We start from the raw sequence: 18,464 nt of genomic DNA, 5'->3' as shown, positions 1-18,464 counted from the left end.
CACGTCTATCTTAGAGAAGACTTGGATTAGACAGAACTCACAGGAAAATGCAACACAACAGTCTGGAGGTAACACTGGTAGATTAATGAGAATCAAAATTAATTTAATCAACTGTGGCATTAGGATGAATCATAAGACTGAAAAAAGTGAGAAGGATCTCTAAATCAGCTGCAACATAAACGTGTATGTAGATTTTTGCTGTATTTCTACTTGGATTTGTGTCAAAAAGAATAAAAGGCAGCAGAGCTGGAGGCAAGGATGCTTGCTTCAAATGCATCCTGGGACATTTCGGCACCTCTTCACATGTAGAGGAATGTTATCGTCTCAATGATGATCCATTTCATACTACACAGCATAAGGTCAGTCATACCAGCTGCATTAGTCTGCTTTTATCAGAATTTTAATTTCCTTTTGATGAAATAATAGCTTAAAAAAACAATCTTAAATCAGTGGTAAATGATGATGCTGTTATGTCAACAGTAATTTTATTCTTCACTGATTAAAAGTCTTCTATGCTTCCAGTAGTCCAATAATTCACAAGCTAGCAACATCAAATTAAAAAGGAAACCAGGTGATAATTACATTTTTTACATCAGACATTATGAACATGCTCAGATCCTCGACCATATCTTTAAAACACTGAACTCAGAGCGGATCAGGCTCATTCTCTGGTGATCGCGGCCGTGTTATCTGCGTGCAGCCTTGCAGCTCTCCAGTAGCAGCACGACTAAGCGGCTCTTAAGTGTGGGCAGTTTGCTGCTGTAGTTCTGCTGCAGGACAGACGCCAGCTTACAGCGGAGACTCCGCAGACTCGGCAGGGAGCCGCAGTCGGGGATATTCAGGAGGGTGTGGAAGAATTCCTGCCAGAGGTCGCTGTGAGGATTTCTGAGGAGGAAGAAGCCAAAGAGAGTCAGAAGATGTTTTGTCCCCTTTATCTGTTTATTAAGACTCAGGAGCTCATTATTAAACACCAACAATGAGTTTATTCTTTTATTTCAAAGGAAATCTAAATATAAAAACAAGTTAAAGCCCAGTCAAAAACAATTATTTCTAACTGAATGAGAAGAAATGGACATTTTTAGGATTTACCTTCTAAAGACGCCATTTGTTTTCCACACACCGCCATCATTCATCACCTGCATGTACGTCCCAAACAGCATGCAGTAAACCGTCCCTGCTATCCCAAAGTAATCAGTCTAAAAATGTGAAAAAAGGGAAAGTGTCAAAAACCATCAGTCTCATTTTGTGCAGTAAGTTCTGATTTAATCATGAAAATTCACAGCAGGAGCAACAGCAAATCTGTGCAATAAATGCTATTAACTTTACAGCTGCATTAATTTTAAATGTTTTAAATCTATAAATCCATAAAGTCAAATTAGGATCTTGAAGTGCAGCCTGGGGAGGAGGGTCCCGGTTCAGGGACCTCAGAAATTTACAGATGATGTGGTTGTGTTAGCTTCTTTAGTCGGGTTAAGCGTTTGCAGCTCCTCCAAGTCTGAGGTCATGGTTCCCTGCCGGCAAACGTGTGGGGAGTCTGCCTCAGGTGAAGGAGTTCAAGTATCTCGGGGTCTTGTTAATGAGTGAGGGTAGAATGGAGCATGAGATCGACAGACGGATCGGTGCAGCATCAGCAGGACTATGGGCGTTATGCTGGATCGTTGTGGTGAAGAAGAAGCCGAGCCAAAAGGTAAAGCTTCTGATTCACCGGATGATCCGCCTCCTGACCCTCACCTATGCTCATGAACTCTGGGCAATGATGCTTCCTGGGCATCTCTCTTTGGAGGTCTTTCAGGCACATCAGGCTGGGGGAGACCTCAGGGAAGGCCTGGGAGGGATTATTTGTCCTGTCCGGTCTGGGAACTCCTCAGGATCCTCCAGAGGGTGTTGGAAAGTGTCTCTAAGGAAAGGGGTGTCTGGGTCGACTTGCTCAGCCTGCTACCACCACAACCTGGCCCTAGATTGGCTCACCAACACTAAGACGGTTCATCCTCACCTGATAGTTCCAGGGTTTCCCGCTCAGCATCTCCGTACACTGGAAACCTGACGTCAAACACTTCCCGGTGAAAGCAGTGCCTTGTGGGAAAAGCTCCATATCGATGCTCTGCCCGAGGTCGATTAAAGCGAGGCCATGGTTGACGTTCTCCGAGTCAAAACATTTATTGTCCAAGAACCTGGAACACAACAGAACAACCTTAACTAACTTTCTCTCCTCTCTTTCTGCTCTAATTTAAAGATCACTCATGGAATGTTTGTGTCACAGCTAAACGACACGGTTGTGGAGTTTCACCTCTCTCCCAGCAGGAAGTTGTCAGGTTTGATGTCGGCGTGGATGACGTGTATGGCGTGCAGCGTCTCCACTATGTGCAGGATGCAGACAGTGAAATAGATGACGAGCGGCTGAGGCATCACCTTATCGCTCAGAGTTTTATACAGGTTCACTGCATTCTGGAAGAAGTAAAAAAACCGTAGAAATATATTCACACCTGTCAAACATCACCGCCTTACTGAGTCACTGCATTCTGCCTGTAAAAAAGCATCATCAGAAGGAGAAAACACGAGCTTACCAGCAGGGTGCCATAGTTGTGGAGCTCCCCGAGCATCACGCTCCCATTGTTGAAGAGGTGAGCTGAGCGGAGGCTGCTGTAAAAATGACGGACGTCGGGCTGCAGCCGAGCATCCAGCTGAGTATTGATGTAAAACTCCCAGGGATAGGCTGGCTTCTGGACCTAAAATGAGTTTGGAAATATCAGATATTGTTTTGAATCGAGGACTCTAAGATTCTAAACAGCAAACAATGACTTTGTTTCATGGTGAATGAGGGAGAAAAGTGCCCATCCTGGTTTATGTATCATGAGTAGCTTTAACCAGGAAACACATGGACAGCTTAGGTCACTGATCATCAACTGGCGGCCTGAGGGCCACATCACGCCTCCCAAAGCTTTGTATCCGGCCCCCAGAAGATCATGAAAGTCAGAATTGGAGGAAAAGAGGATGATGTGGTTTTAAGAGTATCTTTTGGCATTTCATGTCCGTAGCACTTAAATCCACCCCAAATAAACCAATATTGAAAAAGATTTAGAATGAATTAACATTTGGTCTGTTTTTACAAAAATTCACTTGTCAGACATTATTGGTAAATATTTTGCTTAAAAGACTGGAAGAAATGTTTCAAAAAATGGCCAAATAAAGTGGTGCAAAGGGGTTAGAAGGTGGCAATAATGGGTAAAAGAGGAAAAAAGGGGCTGAAAGTATCAAAAAAGTGTTAAATATGGCAAAAATTGTGCAAAAAAATGAAAATGGGTTTAAAAGTGGCAAAATATTTGAAGTGGCAAAAATGGATAAAAGAGTGCCAGAAAGAAGAAAAAATAAGGAAATGTGGTAAAAGGGGTTTATAGAACGGCAAAAATTGGGTTAGAGAGGCAAAAAGTATCAAAAATTAGTTAAAAGTGGCAAAAAATATAGCAAAAAGGGTTAAAAAGTGGCACACAGGGGGAATAAATGTCAGGAAAGTGGCCAAAAGGAATTAAAGAGTGGCAAAATGGGTGAAAAGTTCCAAAAATTGATTTAAAAGTGACAAGAATTATCAAAATGGGCTAAGAGTGGCAAAAAATGGCTAGGAATGGAATGGCTGAATGATGTAGTGAAAAGGGGTTAAAGTGTCAAAAATGAGTTCATATAGTTACTAAATCACAATTTGGGAAGGCCCATTCTCTGATTTGAAAGAAAATACAAATATTACTACAATAATATGTTAATTATGCCAAAATATGTATTTAATTTTTTGTTTTTTTAAAAAGCCTGGTCCCCAGAGTCTCTGTTAAGACTAAATCTGGCCCTTGTGCAGATTTACTTGATGACCACTGGCTTAAGTCAAAGAGAGAGCTCCATCACCTCCATCTTACCTTCAACACCACCTTCTCTGACGTCATGGGGTTGGTCGCCTGGTAGACTGTCGCAAAAGCTCCTTGTCCAAGGATGCAGTCGACCTGCAAGGACGCTTTTCCTGTCAGAGGGAGAAGATTTTACACAGGTGGATAACTTGAGGTGCCTAAGACTTCTATTACTGCTGCCATGGTTTTCAAACAAAAAAAATCATTCCTAACTTTTACAAGACTCAAATCACTGAAGACTAAAATCCTATTCTAGTGGCACCTCCCCTTAGCTCATATCATCGTCGCCTACACTTCATAAAAGCATCAGTCCTCTCATCTTATTCTCAGCCAGGTTTAAAATGAATAAACTTTTCTAAATATATAACTGGTAAAATGCGCCTTCCTCCTCACCCATGCTGATGGTCATCTTTGGGGAGATTTTGGGGATGTTGCACTGCCAGGTGATGCAGCAGGGGTGAGACGTGAGAGGAGGGGTGAGGTTGGAGAGCAGGTGGGAGATCAGCTCTTCATCCCAGGGGTCTGACACCAGCTGGACTAACTCCGTCCTCTCAGTCGCTGCACTCATGGACACATCAGCTCTAGTCTCTCTGCACGGACTCATCATGACTTCATCCTCAGCGCTGAACCGCTGCACTGCTGGGCTCATGGGCACATCAGCACACGGTGGCAGCTGCTCTGGACTCATGGGGACATCCACGCTCTTGTGGAGGCGGCGGGGACTCAGGAAGGCGTCCAGATCTGCCTCTGCTGTAACCTCAGGGCTCCTGATGGACGGCCAGTCCGGTTTGAAGGCATTCTCCGGGCTCATGGGGACATCGTAGACCTGTTCTAGGACTTTTGCTGGACTGGAGGGTTTGTCCAAGTCCTCCATGATCGTGAAATTCTCCATTCTGGGTCTGACTGAAGTCTGAGGTGGATGTGGGATCACAGAAGACTGATTAAGAGGCCGATCAGGACTCCTGTAAACCTCCCAGGTGGGCCCCGTGGCCCTGGAGGCAGAGGACTCGGTAGGACAGATAGTCTGGTCTCTGAAGGAGAGCACAGCAGGAGGCGGGGGCTGCTCCATGGTGATGGAGGACGTGGTCAGGACGTGGTCAGTGACAATGGTTCCTTGTCTCTCAGAGGCAGGAGCGAGTTTACTGATGGCGGTCTCAGAGAGTGTCTCGTTGGATGGACTCTGCTCTATGATGGGGCTGAAGGAGGACAGAGGACACAAAGTAATCAACTCTGTAACAAAGAGCCTCTTCTTCTGTAGGGATAAAGCTGTAGGATGTTTACCTGAGTTTTTTAGGCTGATGTCTGATAAAAGCTCCATCTTCAGCGTCTCCTACGTCGTTGTTTTCTGGAGAAGGAAGGATGAAAGTTTCAAACGGTCTGTTAGAATAACTACGAAAGCTTTTGTCCTTTCATCATTGACTAATAATGCAGGCGGTGACTGGAGAGTTGGTGTGCCTTCCACTAGCATACCTTGGTCTGGGAAGAAGTTTCCACTGAGAGGCGTTTTGTGAGTGAACGGCGTGGAGACAAACTGAGCCAACATGGCGAAGTCTGTGGTGCTGTTAGGACAAGCAGCCAGAGAGTTCAGGGAGTTGTAGCGAGCTCCCCACATGGTGCTCTCATCAGGCATCAGATCAGGAGGAGTGTCCTGGACGGGAACATGGACTATTAGCAACAACGTCCAGCAGACCAAGTTTACGAATGATTCATTTAGAGCAGTGATACTCAACGTGTGGCCCTCTGTCTTCATTTGAAATATTATTCCCCCAGAAAACCTTAGAAAGGGAAACTTTGACCTCAGAAATTATCCATTGCAAGTCACAATTATCAGTTTGTTTCCCGCACTTATACAGTTGACTTTAATTATCAGCTTTTAAATTTGTCTGTATATTCCCATTGCCCTTAATTGCAATTTTTTTGCCACTTTCAAACCATTTTTACTGCTTTAAGACCACCTTTGTCACTTCTTTTTGACACTATTTTATCCTGCTTTTTACTATTTGCAATTTTTTCCCCATTTTGCCACTTTTCACCCATTTAAGCTGCCTTTTGCCATTTAATTTCACTTTTATTCCCAATTTGTTGCCCATTCTCCCACCTTTTTTTGCCTTTTGCCCATTAAAGTCACTTTCAACTCATTTTTTTTCATATTTTTACCATTTATTGACCATTTTTGCCACCTGCAACACATTTTTTGTCAGTTCACACCCGAATTTTACCACCTTCTGCCCCTTTTTGGCCACATTTTCTTCCTCATTTTTGTCAGTTTTCAACCAGTATTAGGCATTTTATGGCCATTTTGCCACTTTTCTGCTGCTTTTGGACCATTTTGCCCCCTTTAACTTATTTTTATTGCCAGTTCAACCCATTTTTGCCACTTTTCACCACTTAGATTGTGGCTCTTGCAAAGGTATTTTTTCAGTAATTCGGCTCTTTGATTGAGCAGGGTTGAGTAACGCTGACTTGGATGGATCTTAGTTTTTAGAGACAGATACTGGAGAGCTACCATTGCCACCCTACAACGTGATCTTTAACCCCTAAATTTGACCCATATGCCTGTGCTGAGTACCCAAAGGCAGTGGTTTACACCAACCAGTAGCTGTTGGTGAGATGTTTACAGGAGCGCTGGGAGTGTAAAAAAGGTTAAATCAAGACAAGGGATCAGACAAAGTTTCTCTATCGCTGATACAGATGTGTGCTCCTTTCCTTCGCTCCTCTCAGAGGTAATATGAGGAGTAACAATCCAAAACTGATATCATAGAATCTGGGGATGTGAAGCAATGCTCTGTATGCTTTTAAACAGATAACGATTGGACACACGCCCATATACATCACCTTTGTTTTGGTGAAGAGCCCCCTCGTGGCAGAATTTATATACCTAGAGTTGGGGTGTCAAACTCAAGGCCCCGGGGCCAAATCCGGCCCACAAGATCTTATCATATTCTTATTATAATTGATCTTAAAATATGAGGTCTGCAGATTTCCTCCAGTAAAAAAATGTAAACTTAACCATGACGATATCAAATATCCTTATGCCATTAAAAATGTGAAAAAAATAAAGAGTAAAAATAACAAGATAAAAAGAAATGTGGGAGAACAAATTCATTTGTGTTTTCATTTCATATTTTCAATTTTGCATTACACAATTTTGACTTCAATCTATTATTTGGACTTTTATTTCATATTTTAACTATTTTCAGTTGAATGTTCTGACTTTTTGTATCATATTTTGACTTTTTCAAATTATAATTTTGACTTTAAATCTCATATGTTGACTTTTCAGGTCCACTATTTTCAATTTAAATTCAATTCAATTTAAAGCCATATTTTTGCCTTACAACATGATTCTGACTTTCTTTTTTATATATTGGCCGATCAAAAGCATTATTTTAACATTTAATTTTTGAACAAATAAGTTTGACTTTTTATCTTAGATTTTGAGCCTTTTAACTTATCATTTGGACTTTTTAAATCTGAAAACCATTTATCATCATTGCTAATTTCTGTCCCCACAATTTTGTACTGGCGAAAAATGATGTTGACAGTTTGGTTAAATGTGGACCCTGTTAGACCCTCAGGTTAGACCTTAATTCAGAATCTGGCCCCTTCTATGGTTGAGTTTGACACCCCTGACATAGAATTTAACACCAGGGACTTACACCTTATCCAACGTTGTTTTTACATGAAGAGAAAACTGCTGATCTGTGGTTTACAGGTGAAGTCAGGATTTTAAAGGCAAGCATGCATAAAGTTTGGCATTGGGTTTGCAGTGACAGTGGTGTCTGTGCTCCTTTTACTCACGTTAGGTTTGGTGGACACTGGGATCTCAGCCAGAGCAATGACTGGTTTAGACTTCAGAACTACTGGAGGAGCAGCAACACTGGACACAGGGATGCAAGAACACAAATGCATTTATGTAAATCTGCATTATCAAAAGCACAGAATGCAATAGGTCATACTGTCAATATGACTAGGATTTTTGTTCTGGCGTCGATATTGTTACATTTCTACTAGGAGTCTACAGCGGTGGTGTCATCACAACCCTAATGTCTGTTACACAAAATGACACTGACAGCCTTAGCTTCATTTAAGGTAGTCAAAGTTAGTGTTGTCAGCTCTCTGACGAGCTTAAGTTTTTATTTACCTGCCGTTTTCTTTGTCTTCAGAATCCTGGAAGATGGTGAATGGGGCTGGAGTCACAGGTTTGGGGACAGAGGAGAAGCCTCCTTTCAGAACACAAACAAAATAAAACAATGCATGAATGAATTAATGAATAGCAAGCTGCAGGAAAAGGTTGAGAACAATTTGTACAATTTAGAAATCCTACATGCATAACAATTTTAAGATCTAGCTTTGCTTTCTTTTTACAGTAAAAGATGTGACATAGCCGTTTAATTTTATACAGACATTTTTAAAGTTAGGCATGATTAAATCCAATACACCTTTACTATTTGCAGTATTATTTCTGTACCATTTCTACTGTAGCTCTGATCAGCCTCTCTCTCTGTGGTGTGCAGCACTGATGCGTTACTGAAAGGGTCCTCGAGGAGCGTTGGAGCCTGGAACATATCCATGATCACATCTGGAAAACCGGATTAAACATCAATTTGATATAAAACCACCTAATATGCCACTAACTGCAGGATGCATTGATTTAACATGACAATCATAAACAAGGTGTTGTCTCGACCCTTCAAACATCAAAACAGAGCACGGGGACAGTGCTGGAATTTAGCAGCTCTACAGGTACGGGTGATGTATGTGGCACCAGCTCTTTTTATCAGAGCTCAACAGTAACTGCCCACTTTCTCTGTGACTGTTATCTTCAGTAGTAGCAGCAGCAGCTGAAATTTGCCGGTTAATGCAGGCTCCTCTAATCATGTTGCTGTGATACTAGGACATTGGTTCCCAGTCTGGGGCCTGGGCACCCCTAGGGGGGGCACCAAAGATCTGTCTGCTGTGAGGTTGTCAGAATTAGAGGTACATATATATTTTCACTGAGTCATGATAAGCAACATAATGTATTTAGGCCAACCTTAAAGTTTTTTTTTTTATATCAAGAAGATATTTTAATTTTCAAGCACAAAGGTTAAAATTCTTAGGGGGGGGGTTATAAAGTGGTTTACTTACAAGAAAAAAAAAAAATTAGAATTTCAGAGTTTAAGCGTTGGATATTAAAAAAAAAAAAAAAAAAAAAAAACATGCCGTTTTGGAGCTTATAAAGTCTTGAATTTTGACAATAAAAAAATCAAAATGTCAAATTTAAAAAATCTGAAATGTACAATAGTGTGATGCCAAAAATTTACAAGAAGTTAGAGCCCGACCGATGTGGGATTTTTGGGGCTGATGCCGATACTGATATTGTGGGCTAAAAAAAGCCGATAACCGATATATCGACCAATATATGAAATAAGAACTTTAATATACACAGGATATATACTGTACATGAACACTTTTTCTTATATTTATATTATCTTTGTTTATTTCACAAAGATGAAACTTAGACACCTTTAAAATGCTGTATAATAGTCTTTTATTAGATAATGCTGGACATGTGAATTAACAGTTGCATTTATCATTGTTTATTCTCTACTCTTGCGTCTCTACTCCTCTAAGCAGTAGAGACGCAACTGGTCAACTGCAACTCCCACAATACTTTGCATGTCAACAAATATGGCTGTCCACTGAAGAAAGTCAAAGTACATGATCGAAAATAGATAAAAAATGGATAAAAAGACGCTTATCGGATGTAACACTGTGGATTTAATCTCCAAAGACCCCGAAAAGTCACCCAAGTTCCGGGCTCGCTACAACGGCATCCTTTAGAGCTACGGAGACATCGATGGTAGCAAACGAACGGCAAGATGGTCAGCTTTCAGAGGAAAAAAAGAGTATGTTTCTATGACTTACGGTTCAAAAATTATCAACATTTTTATAAACTGTGTCACATACTGTTGTATAGGACAATGCTGTCCTCAGAGACTCCAGAAGGTCAACCAAGTTCCGGGTTCACTAGAAAATGTTCTGTAAGGGCTACGAATGCTTGGAAGACATGATTAGAAAGGCACAACGGAGAGCTTTCACGGATCAGTGCCGCATGAGCTCTTCGGGTTAATATTGGCCGATGTTGATTAATCTGTGACACGCTATAATCGGCCTGATTAATCGGCTCGCCGATCAATCGGGCTCTACAAGAAACCAAACTGAAAATAGTGGTTGGATTTTTGACTTTATAATATCAAAAACACAAAGTTTTGCTTCACTTACATTTACAACTTTTAAAGTAAAATATGTCCACTTTTTTCTTGTAAATTACCGACTTTTCAAACTTGAGAATTTAGAGATTTTTCTTAAAATAATGCACTCATAATAATGGAGAACATTGGTCGGCCTATTATGTTCTGATTTTGTCAATGAAAACAGTTTGAATTGATTTGAAGTTCTCCATGTGGGTCCAAGGGGGCTTAGCTTTTCTCAGACCAGAGTAGGGGATGGCCCTAAGGAAAAAGGGTTTGGAACCACTGCTCTGGGACACTGGTTGCCAACCTGTTGAACCTGGGACCCTCGGGGGGGGCACCAAAGATTTCAGGAGGGGTGTGAGGCTCTGTCTACTCTGAGGCTGTCTAAGTTAGACTGGCATATATACTAAAATCATGCTAAAACACTCAAACCACATCTTAAATGTTCATAAACAAATCCCAGAGGTAACAAAACAGCCAGGGATTGTAACTCACATCACATTTTCTCTGAACCAGTGTCATAGTTTAAATGGTATTGGATTAATTGGTGACACTGTTAAAATTCTACTATGCCACTCACTTCCTGATTTTAAGAACCCATCGCTGCCTTCAGAGGCAAAAATGCTACTAACATAGAGTTTTCTGGGCCACAGAGAATGTTTGCAGAGACGAATATTAGAAAAGAAAATTGAAGTGACTTTGCAGATGCCTGAAAACAAAATAAATGGCAGTGGCTCATTAAATGTTCTTTCTAACCCCTCAAACACTTTCTCAGTAATGTAAATCTCTCCAAAAACCGAGCATCTACATTTTAATTCAGTTTTAAAAAATAAAAAGGAATATGCTTCTGAGTCTCATGTTAGGGTTTTTGGTGGGCCAGAGAGGATTTTCAGGTTTAAAAATTGGTCTGCAGCGTTCTAAGTATGGGAAAGGATGATTTATAATGTATTTTTGGTCAGAAATATACAGCACACATACAGTAACCCTTAATTCCAGGGTACATGCAGCTCAGCTGAAGTAAAGAAATCCCATTACAGTTAATGAGAGTGTTTGAGGTGCTTACCCAGTGCTTCCCGTGTGTTGACGGTGGGCGACGGCAGCACCCGTGACGGTGTGGCCTGAACATAGCCCAGTGAGGTGTTAGGAGTGATGTGAGAGAGGTTGGCTGTGCCTCCCTGTGACACTGAGACAGACAGACGTGGTGTGAAAAATTCAGTAGAGGCTCTGATCAGAGGAAATATTCTCAGAAAACAGCGTCACTTACCGTTCAGGTTCTCCTCTGGCTCTGCTGGATGCCTGAAGAGGAAACATGATTGACTTCAATGAAGAAAAGGAAAACCTCTTGATATCTTTGTTTGAGAGCTATGTGGTTACTCACCGCTGTGTGATGTTGTACTCCTGGGGTCGTCGGCTCTCTGAGCTCCTCTGCTCTCCTTCATCCCTGCAGGAATCATCAGCGTTTACAAAGGAGATGCTGGCTGGTCCGTGGACAGCCTGGCTCAACATCTCTTCACTGGTAGGCTGAAAGACAGACACCTGGTCTGTGGGCAGGGATGCTGCTGCAGATTCAGGCACATGTTGGCTCCTGTCAGACAGAACTGAGGGATGAAGAGATGACGCTGGGCTCGAGGCGTTTCCACCAGCAGTCTCCGTCTCATTCTGCTGAGGAGGTTCGGGGAATTGATTTATGAACGTCGGTTCCACAGGTAATCGTAAGCCAAGGGAACGCCTGCTGCTTAGACTGAGTGAGGGTCGAGGGTGCCCAAAGGGATTCTGGGTAGGATTTGGGTTCAGATTTGAGGCTGCCTCTGCTGCAGGTGGCTGTGACAAGGGAAGCAAATGAATAGGACACTCTCTTTTAACGTTTTAAGGGGAAACTGACCCAAAAAGTTTACTTCCTACATGTTAAATTTTTCACAGTAAAGTCTAATGGAATGTTTAAGATGTGCAAAAATTTAAGTTATCAAAAACCAGAGGGGTCTGGAGTGTGGAGGATTGAGGACTTAAAAGATGTAAAAGAAAATACGAACAAAAACAAAACTATGCTGAGTTTAAGTTGCATTTGGCCAAATAAAAAAGGAGGTGCATGGTCTGACTGAATTGCTGCATCCCCAGAGTAAACCTACTTAGTTCTAAACCCTGATTCTGCCCAAAGAAAAGCTGGAGATGACACAAGAAGGGCAGAATATACTTCGTCATTACCAGCAACTCTGACACAGATGCTGTGTTTGGGTGTAACCTTAAAACATTAATTCTTCAGTCCCTTTAAAGGGAAAACCTGAATGAGCAGTCTCACCCTTTGTGATGGAGGCTGGCTGGATAAACTTTCAACTGATTCCAGAACCTGGAAGAATTGCTCAAACACGCATTTAAATGTTTGGAATTTCTCCTTGTCCTTCTTCAGCAGCAGCCCCGCGGCTTCAGAAGAAACAAAAACAGACGTCAACCCTTCGTTTAACATTTTTAAAACACATCACAGAAGTCTTTGTAACCATGACAGTCAACTTACTCAATTCAGGATCCTTCTCTGACTGCTCCTGCTTCTCTCGTAGCTTACGGAAGTATTTTTCCGCTCTCACCTCCTCGAAGCACAACTCAGATCCTTCACACACTAGTTCCTCTGTCCTGTACTCTGAAACGGTCTGAACACCGGAGTTCTGAGATGAAGGAATGGTACCGGAAGTCTCAGAGCGAGATACTCTGTAAAGAAGAGCAAAGACAGGGAGATTTATGCTCTTTACTGATCTCCTTAGTAGTCTGTAGTAGGATGCTTCCAGCAGTAGAAAACCTAACATATTCAAAATAGACAGAAAATAAAGATCGGATAAAGACATGTCCTGGACAAAGTGTCATCTAAAATTTAAAACTTCTCACTGGTACAATCAGACTTCGACTTTTTAGTGCCTTAGACTTCAAGAAATCAATCTAAGACCTTTTTAAGGATCAGCAGAAACCCTTTTTTGGTACCTCGTTGCCTTTTTTAAATCATTGTGGGAAAAAAACCTCCTAAACCTAAGCCAAACAGAGTTCTGAGCGCTCTCCAGACACAGAAAATCTCCTTCTGTAAGGAGCAAGTCCTTTAAAAACGTCAGAACCTGAATCTCCAGACATGACCAAAAACCTCTGGAGTTCAAGTATTGTGATGTAATGCTAACTCAGCAGAGGGGGCTTCACAAGACCCCAAACTGCAGGAAAAACCACTAAAACAAAGAAAAATAACTTACATGATGGTGGTTTTATGAGTTTGTGGTTTAAGTGGACAATCCACTGGAGTCTGGAACAGATGACAACAATAAAGGGAATTTAATACCAAGAAATATGGTCAGTTAAACTTCTAAATTCAAATTTACACACCTTGTTTGGAACCACAGGCCCTCTGTGGGATGACATCTGATTAGTCAAATGTGAGTCTTGCAAAGGGTTTCGACCTCCTGCTTCAAAATAAAAATGTCAGCATCTTAAATTGCTTACCTTACAGACACACCTTTAAGCTTTTTAAAACAACAAATAAATCATCTCTTACCTGATGCTGGAGTCTGGCTTTTTGTTCTTGTTTGAAACTGCCTGTAAAGCACACAACATTTTAACACAGTGTTCTATGGAGTATGATACACAACTGAAAAACAAGGAAAACTTCTGAGAAAGAAGCTAGAAGGACAGTCTGATAGATAATATTTACAACTTCATTCATCAGGGCTCACAGTGGACCTCCTCGAATTTGTACCATCCTAGGAAATCACCTATACCTGATGGTACAGTTGTACATTTCACCCATATTCAATGCTGATATAACAGCAGATATCTTATGATCTGTCGATACTGAGATCCTGCTGATAATATCAGGATTCCCTATTAAATACAGACGTGTCTGTTTGGGTGTGGTCAGCCTGATAGACCTGAGCTTTGGAGCTTGAAAGAACGGCATATAAGGACACTTCACAGAGGTCAGGTGACGCTTCTGAGGAGGACTGCAGATGACAGTCAAAACATGTCATGGTATCTAAACATCTCCTACAATTAATCGTCTGAAAAAAGAAACACACGATAAACATTCAGAATAAGACGACAAAATTAATTTGCAATAAAATGTAGGACTATTTAAGACCTGAGCTGATGAGACAAAGCTAATGAATCTGGTTTAATGCACTGTTTATGGAATGTCAATTGTTATAGGATAAAGAGATTTGTCAGCCATAAACACTCAAATATGGAGATTTATGACATATTTAGAAGGGACATACTTTAAAGACAAGTTTATATTGCTCTCAGAGGTCACCAAAACATGCCTGTGAAGTTTGTTGTTGAAGAAACTCTCCAGTATTGGATTTCTGCATGTCTAAAAACCCCTCTATTTCAGCCCTGCTCAGAACGAGCTCTTTCTGTGGCTTTAAATGTTACAGAGTTGTCTGACTCCACCCCTGACCACGCCCCTCTCAGGAAAAGGCTGTGGCTCTCCTTATCCTTCCTCTCAACTGGCAGCTGAGAGGAGAGCGGAACTTTTATCCAAGCAGGGAGGGCAAACCAAACCTGGGGGCGGGGCTAACTCCCTACATGACATCATGAGGAGAAAATCTGACAACGGCTTGTTTCAGCACACATTTTCTAAAAGGCGTAGAAAGAGAGGGAGGGAATTGATTTTTCTGGTACTTTAGGGGAGTGTGGACAGGCCAGGGGCACATATTTTTGTATGAAAAGACTGAAAAAGTGATTTTTGCATAATATGTCCCCTTTAATGCCTTTTTTCTCTCAATATACAGCATAGTGGCATTTAAAGCAGATGCAACAAGCTCAAAAAAGAAGATTAAAATCGAGTAAATGTAGTTATGCAACAAAGATTGGATGTAGAAATGTCAAAATGCATTCCAAAATTTAAGACTTACTGGAAAAAAAGACTTTAAAGACTATGGCCTTAACTTTTAAAAATCCAGACTTTTTAACCTTTTCTAACTTGACGCACTGGTCAAGGCATCAACTGGATTGATTGATTGACTGTCAGCTAGCAAATTTCAGGATGTTCGGCCCATACCCGCAGCCCTGGACTACATTGGATACTTCTCTGTTGTCACCTGTATTCACTGAGAACCATGTCAGCTGGCTGGGCTTGGTTCTCCATTGCTCTCTGGTAAACAGCATCAGCTTGCTCATTCATGCCCCTCTGTTCAAACTGCTGAGCCCAGGCCACGTAGAGGGCGGCCGTCCTGGTGCCGATGCCTTTACCGTAGATGTGACTGTACACAGCAAAGGGGTCCGAATAATAACTCGCCTGGAAGACAGAGAAGAAATGCCTGAGTAAGATGAGAAGAATAACTGTAACTCTCTCTCTCCATCTCTGTCAAACTCAGACTTACACATTTGATGCAGTAGTTCACGTATCTAACATCATTTTTGTAGCACTCAGTGTTGATAAATCTCTGTACAAGCCTGTCAAACACCAGTGACATTCCATCTCTGCTGTCTGCAGGTAAACTCTGCCCCAGGTAGTCCACAAACCTTAGAAAAACACAAGAATTTAGTTTATTTTGATGTTGTTTTAAATGCACATCATGATGTTGTGTAGCAGGTTGTTAAACATGTGACATTAGCTCCACGAGGATTTGACTTAGAATGCTTAACAAATTTATTAGACCACCACCCAAACTAAGGTTTCTGCCACAGCTGCCCTAAATCAACAGCATTGGTAATTACCAAAATCATTTTTTATGTTTCTGCAATGGTTAATACACCAATATGTAGAAGCTCTTTAACCCAAATGATACTTTTAATGCTAAAATATCATTATTATTGTTATCCATGAATTTTCAAAGTTACTGATTTACAAAAAAACTGAAAAAAAAAAGAGTAAAGCACATTATTATTTTTTTATTAATTTGTCAAATTATAGTTATTTACTGTCATTCCTGAAGAGAAAAATGAGTTTTAGTGGTTGAATGTTATGCTTGATTAATTTCTGACTTCTCAGAGAAGCCCAGTGAGCCGGCTCAAATTTGGGTATAAAAAGGTGAAATAAGTTTGAAATTCCTCATTCCTGTTCAAAATGGTAAAATGTGGAGAGCTGACTGAAAATGAAAGAGTCTGCATTAAAGCACTTCATGATGCTGGATGGTCTTAGAGACAAATAGGGAAAGACAAAGTGTTCTCAGTGTGGTCAAGTATGCTTTGAGTCAATTGCCAAGACTGGTACTTACAAAATGCACCAAGGAAGAGGCGGGAAACCAAAGTTAACTGAAGCAGATGTCAGACACCTCAAGATTTGAAGTAATAGAGACAAAAGGAAGACCACTAGTGATCTTCAGGCAGAGATGAATGCTTCTTGATCAGAGTCTGAGAAAGTCTCCAGAATGACCATAACCAGACAACTGACAGAACAAGGCTTAAAGGGAAGAATAGCTGCTAAGAAGCCATTATTGAGGCCTGCAAACATCCAGAAATGCCTCAGATTTGCCAGGGAGCACAAACACTGGACTGTTGATGACTGGAAGAAGGTACTTTGGACGGACCAGTCCAAGTTCGAACTCTTGGGTCAGCATTGTCGTGTTTATGTCCACAGAAAAGCTGGATAATGTTTTGATGCCGGATGCATTGCATCCACAGTGAAACACGGTGGAGATTCCATTATGGTATGGGGTTGCATTTGTGGATACAGCGTGGGCAAATGAGTGAAAATGGTATCATGAACAAGAACGTCTACCACAACATCTTAGTGCATCATGGAATCTCTTCTGGACTGAATCTGATTGGTCGTGGGTTCATGTACCAACAAGACAATGACCCCAAGCAGACTTCAAAGCTGTGCAGAGACTATTGGACCAAGAAAAAAGAATCTGGAGTACTGGAACTGATGGACTGGCCAAGTCAAAGTCCAGATTTGAAACCTATTGAAGAAATTTGGGATTTAGTAGATTCAAAGATTGATGGCACAAAAGTTTCATCTAAAGCAAGTCTGTGGGAACAGCTAGGAACTATTTGTAGAAAAGTACCTAAAAATAAATGGCAGCAAGAATGCAGCTGTTATCAAGGCCAAAGGAGGCCATACAAAATATGAAGTTTTTTGGTTATTATGTGTGTAAAAGGACTAGGCTTAGTTTTTCAGTTTGTTATTTGCCAAATAAATAACAATAACATTTTAAGTTTTTAACAAGTTTTTGAAAGATTTCTAAAATATTGATGTTTTCTCGTTTTTATGACAGGTGGTCTAATACATTTGTTAAGCACTGTATATATAAAATAAAGAGACATACATTTGCGTTAGTCAGGTCAAAAATAATCAAATAATAAACAGGTGTGATTTTATATGGTCTATATCACCCAGTCCTAAATTACTGTTTAAATGGAAAAACAGTGATGCATGGCTTCACATTAAACATAACTGTAAACATAACTAAAACCTGAGACACAATAACAAAAGCCATAACGCTGCTGTCAGGAGACACACTGGATGAGTATTTCTACATTTATGTGCAACCATTTCCCATTAAAACCATGTTTATTAGTTATTAATCTCATCTTTATATGTTTTGGTCGTGTTGTGGTTCGTTATAGTTAGCTTTTTTCTTTTACATTCTTTAAAAATAAAACGAGCTAAAGCTAAAATCTGCCCGGTTTAAATACTCACTTGTCCCAATAATCCAGAGGGTCGTCTCCTGTGAATGAGCTCAAACTGTTTTCAAAATCCCTGGAAGGTAAATAAAGGAGTAAAATTAAAGCAACAAATACGTAAACAGCTGCATCGTTGATACGTTTGAAATAATTCAGCCACTGAGCCGCTAACAGCTAGCCTGAAGCTAACGCCGTTCCGTTAAACTCGGTACAGCTCACTCACTGTAAGTAAGTAGCCACGTCCATCTCGCGATAAGTTTTCCAATATCTCCTTTAATTTCGCCGGTTAGTCCAACCAAAGGTTTCTTGTGATTATCTGTTTGACATAAACCCCTTTTCTTTAAATAAGCTGCATCGTTTGGGCCGTTGTTTTCCTGCTAGTTAAACTTCTGTTCTACTGAATTTGAAAATTCGCGCTCAGCCTCGGCCTCTTCTTCCTTTGGGTTTATTGGCGGTTGGCAAACAACGAAGCGGCGCATTTCCGCCACCTACCGGACTGGAGTGTGGTTCTGGCTATTGTAACAACATTACATCCTTTGACAACACATTTAGCAAACACATTTTAAAAAATCAGAAAACTGTTAGAAAATAATTACCAGGGGATTTTGAATAAAAATTCCCTTGAAAATAGATCTTTGATCTCAATGGGTCTAACCTGTTTAAATAAAGTTTGTATAAAATAAAATAATAAAATAAAATAATTTAACCCTGTACAACGACCTTATTGTGTACATGAGGC

At 40.8% G+C, this 18,464-nt stretch overlaps 1 protein-coding gene across 3 annotated transcripts; it reads right to left on the bottom strand.

The window, feature by feature from the left end:
• Window positions 1-463: 463 nt before the first annotated feature.
• Window positions 464-18,161, bottom strand: bub1 (BUB1 mitotic checkpoint serine/threonine kinase). Of its 3 annotated transcripts, none has more exons than XM_041806082.1 (24): window positions 17,949-18,160; window positions 17,742-17,801; window positions 15,478-15,619; window positions 15,196-15,392; window positions 13,653-13,693; window positions 13,484-13,563; window positions 13,354-13,403; window positions 12,639-12,829; window positions 12,426-12,547; window positions 11,508-11,950; window positions 11,394-11,425; window positions 11,193-11,312; window positions 8,362-8,472; window positions 8,035-8,116; window positions 7,692-7,770; window positions 5,361-5,538; window positions 5,172-5,235; window positions 4,284-5,086; window positions 3,903-4,003; window positions 2,565-2,726; window positions 2,288-2,445; window positions 1,994-2,171; window positions 1,090-1,196; window positions 464-885 (listed from the first exon to the last, which is right to left on the bottom strand). In XM_041806082.1, the coding sequence occupies exons 1-24, from the start codon at window positions 17,969-17,971 to the stop codon at window positions 687-689; spliced, it is 3,723 nt and encodes a 1,240-aa protein (XP_041662016.1). In that variant the 5' UTR covers window positions 17,972-18,160; the 3' UTR covers window positions 464-686. The 3 variants fall into 3 exon arrangements, with proteins under 3 accessions (XP_041662016.1, XP_041662017.1, XP_041662018.1); XM_041806083.1 differs by having other exon boundaries at window positions 13,484-13,560; XM_041806084.1 differs by lacking the exon at window positions 11,193-11,312 and having other exon boundaries at window positions 17,949-18,161.
• Between the last annotated feature and the right edge of the window lie 303 nt (window positions 18,162-18,464).

Source organism: Cheilinus undulatus, linkage group 14 (assembly GCF_018320785.1).
Source record: "Cheilinus undulatus linkage group 14, ASM1832078v1, whole genome shotgun sequence".
Taxonomy (NCBI): Eukaryota; Metazoa; Chordata; class Actinopteri; order Labriformes; family Labridae; genus Cheilinus; species Cheilinus undulatus.
The sequence above is the reverse complement of the archived record's forward strand: the minus strand, read 5'-3'. Positions and strand labels throughout refer to the sequence as shown.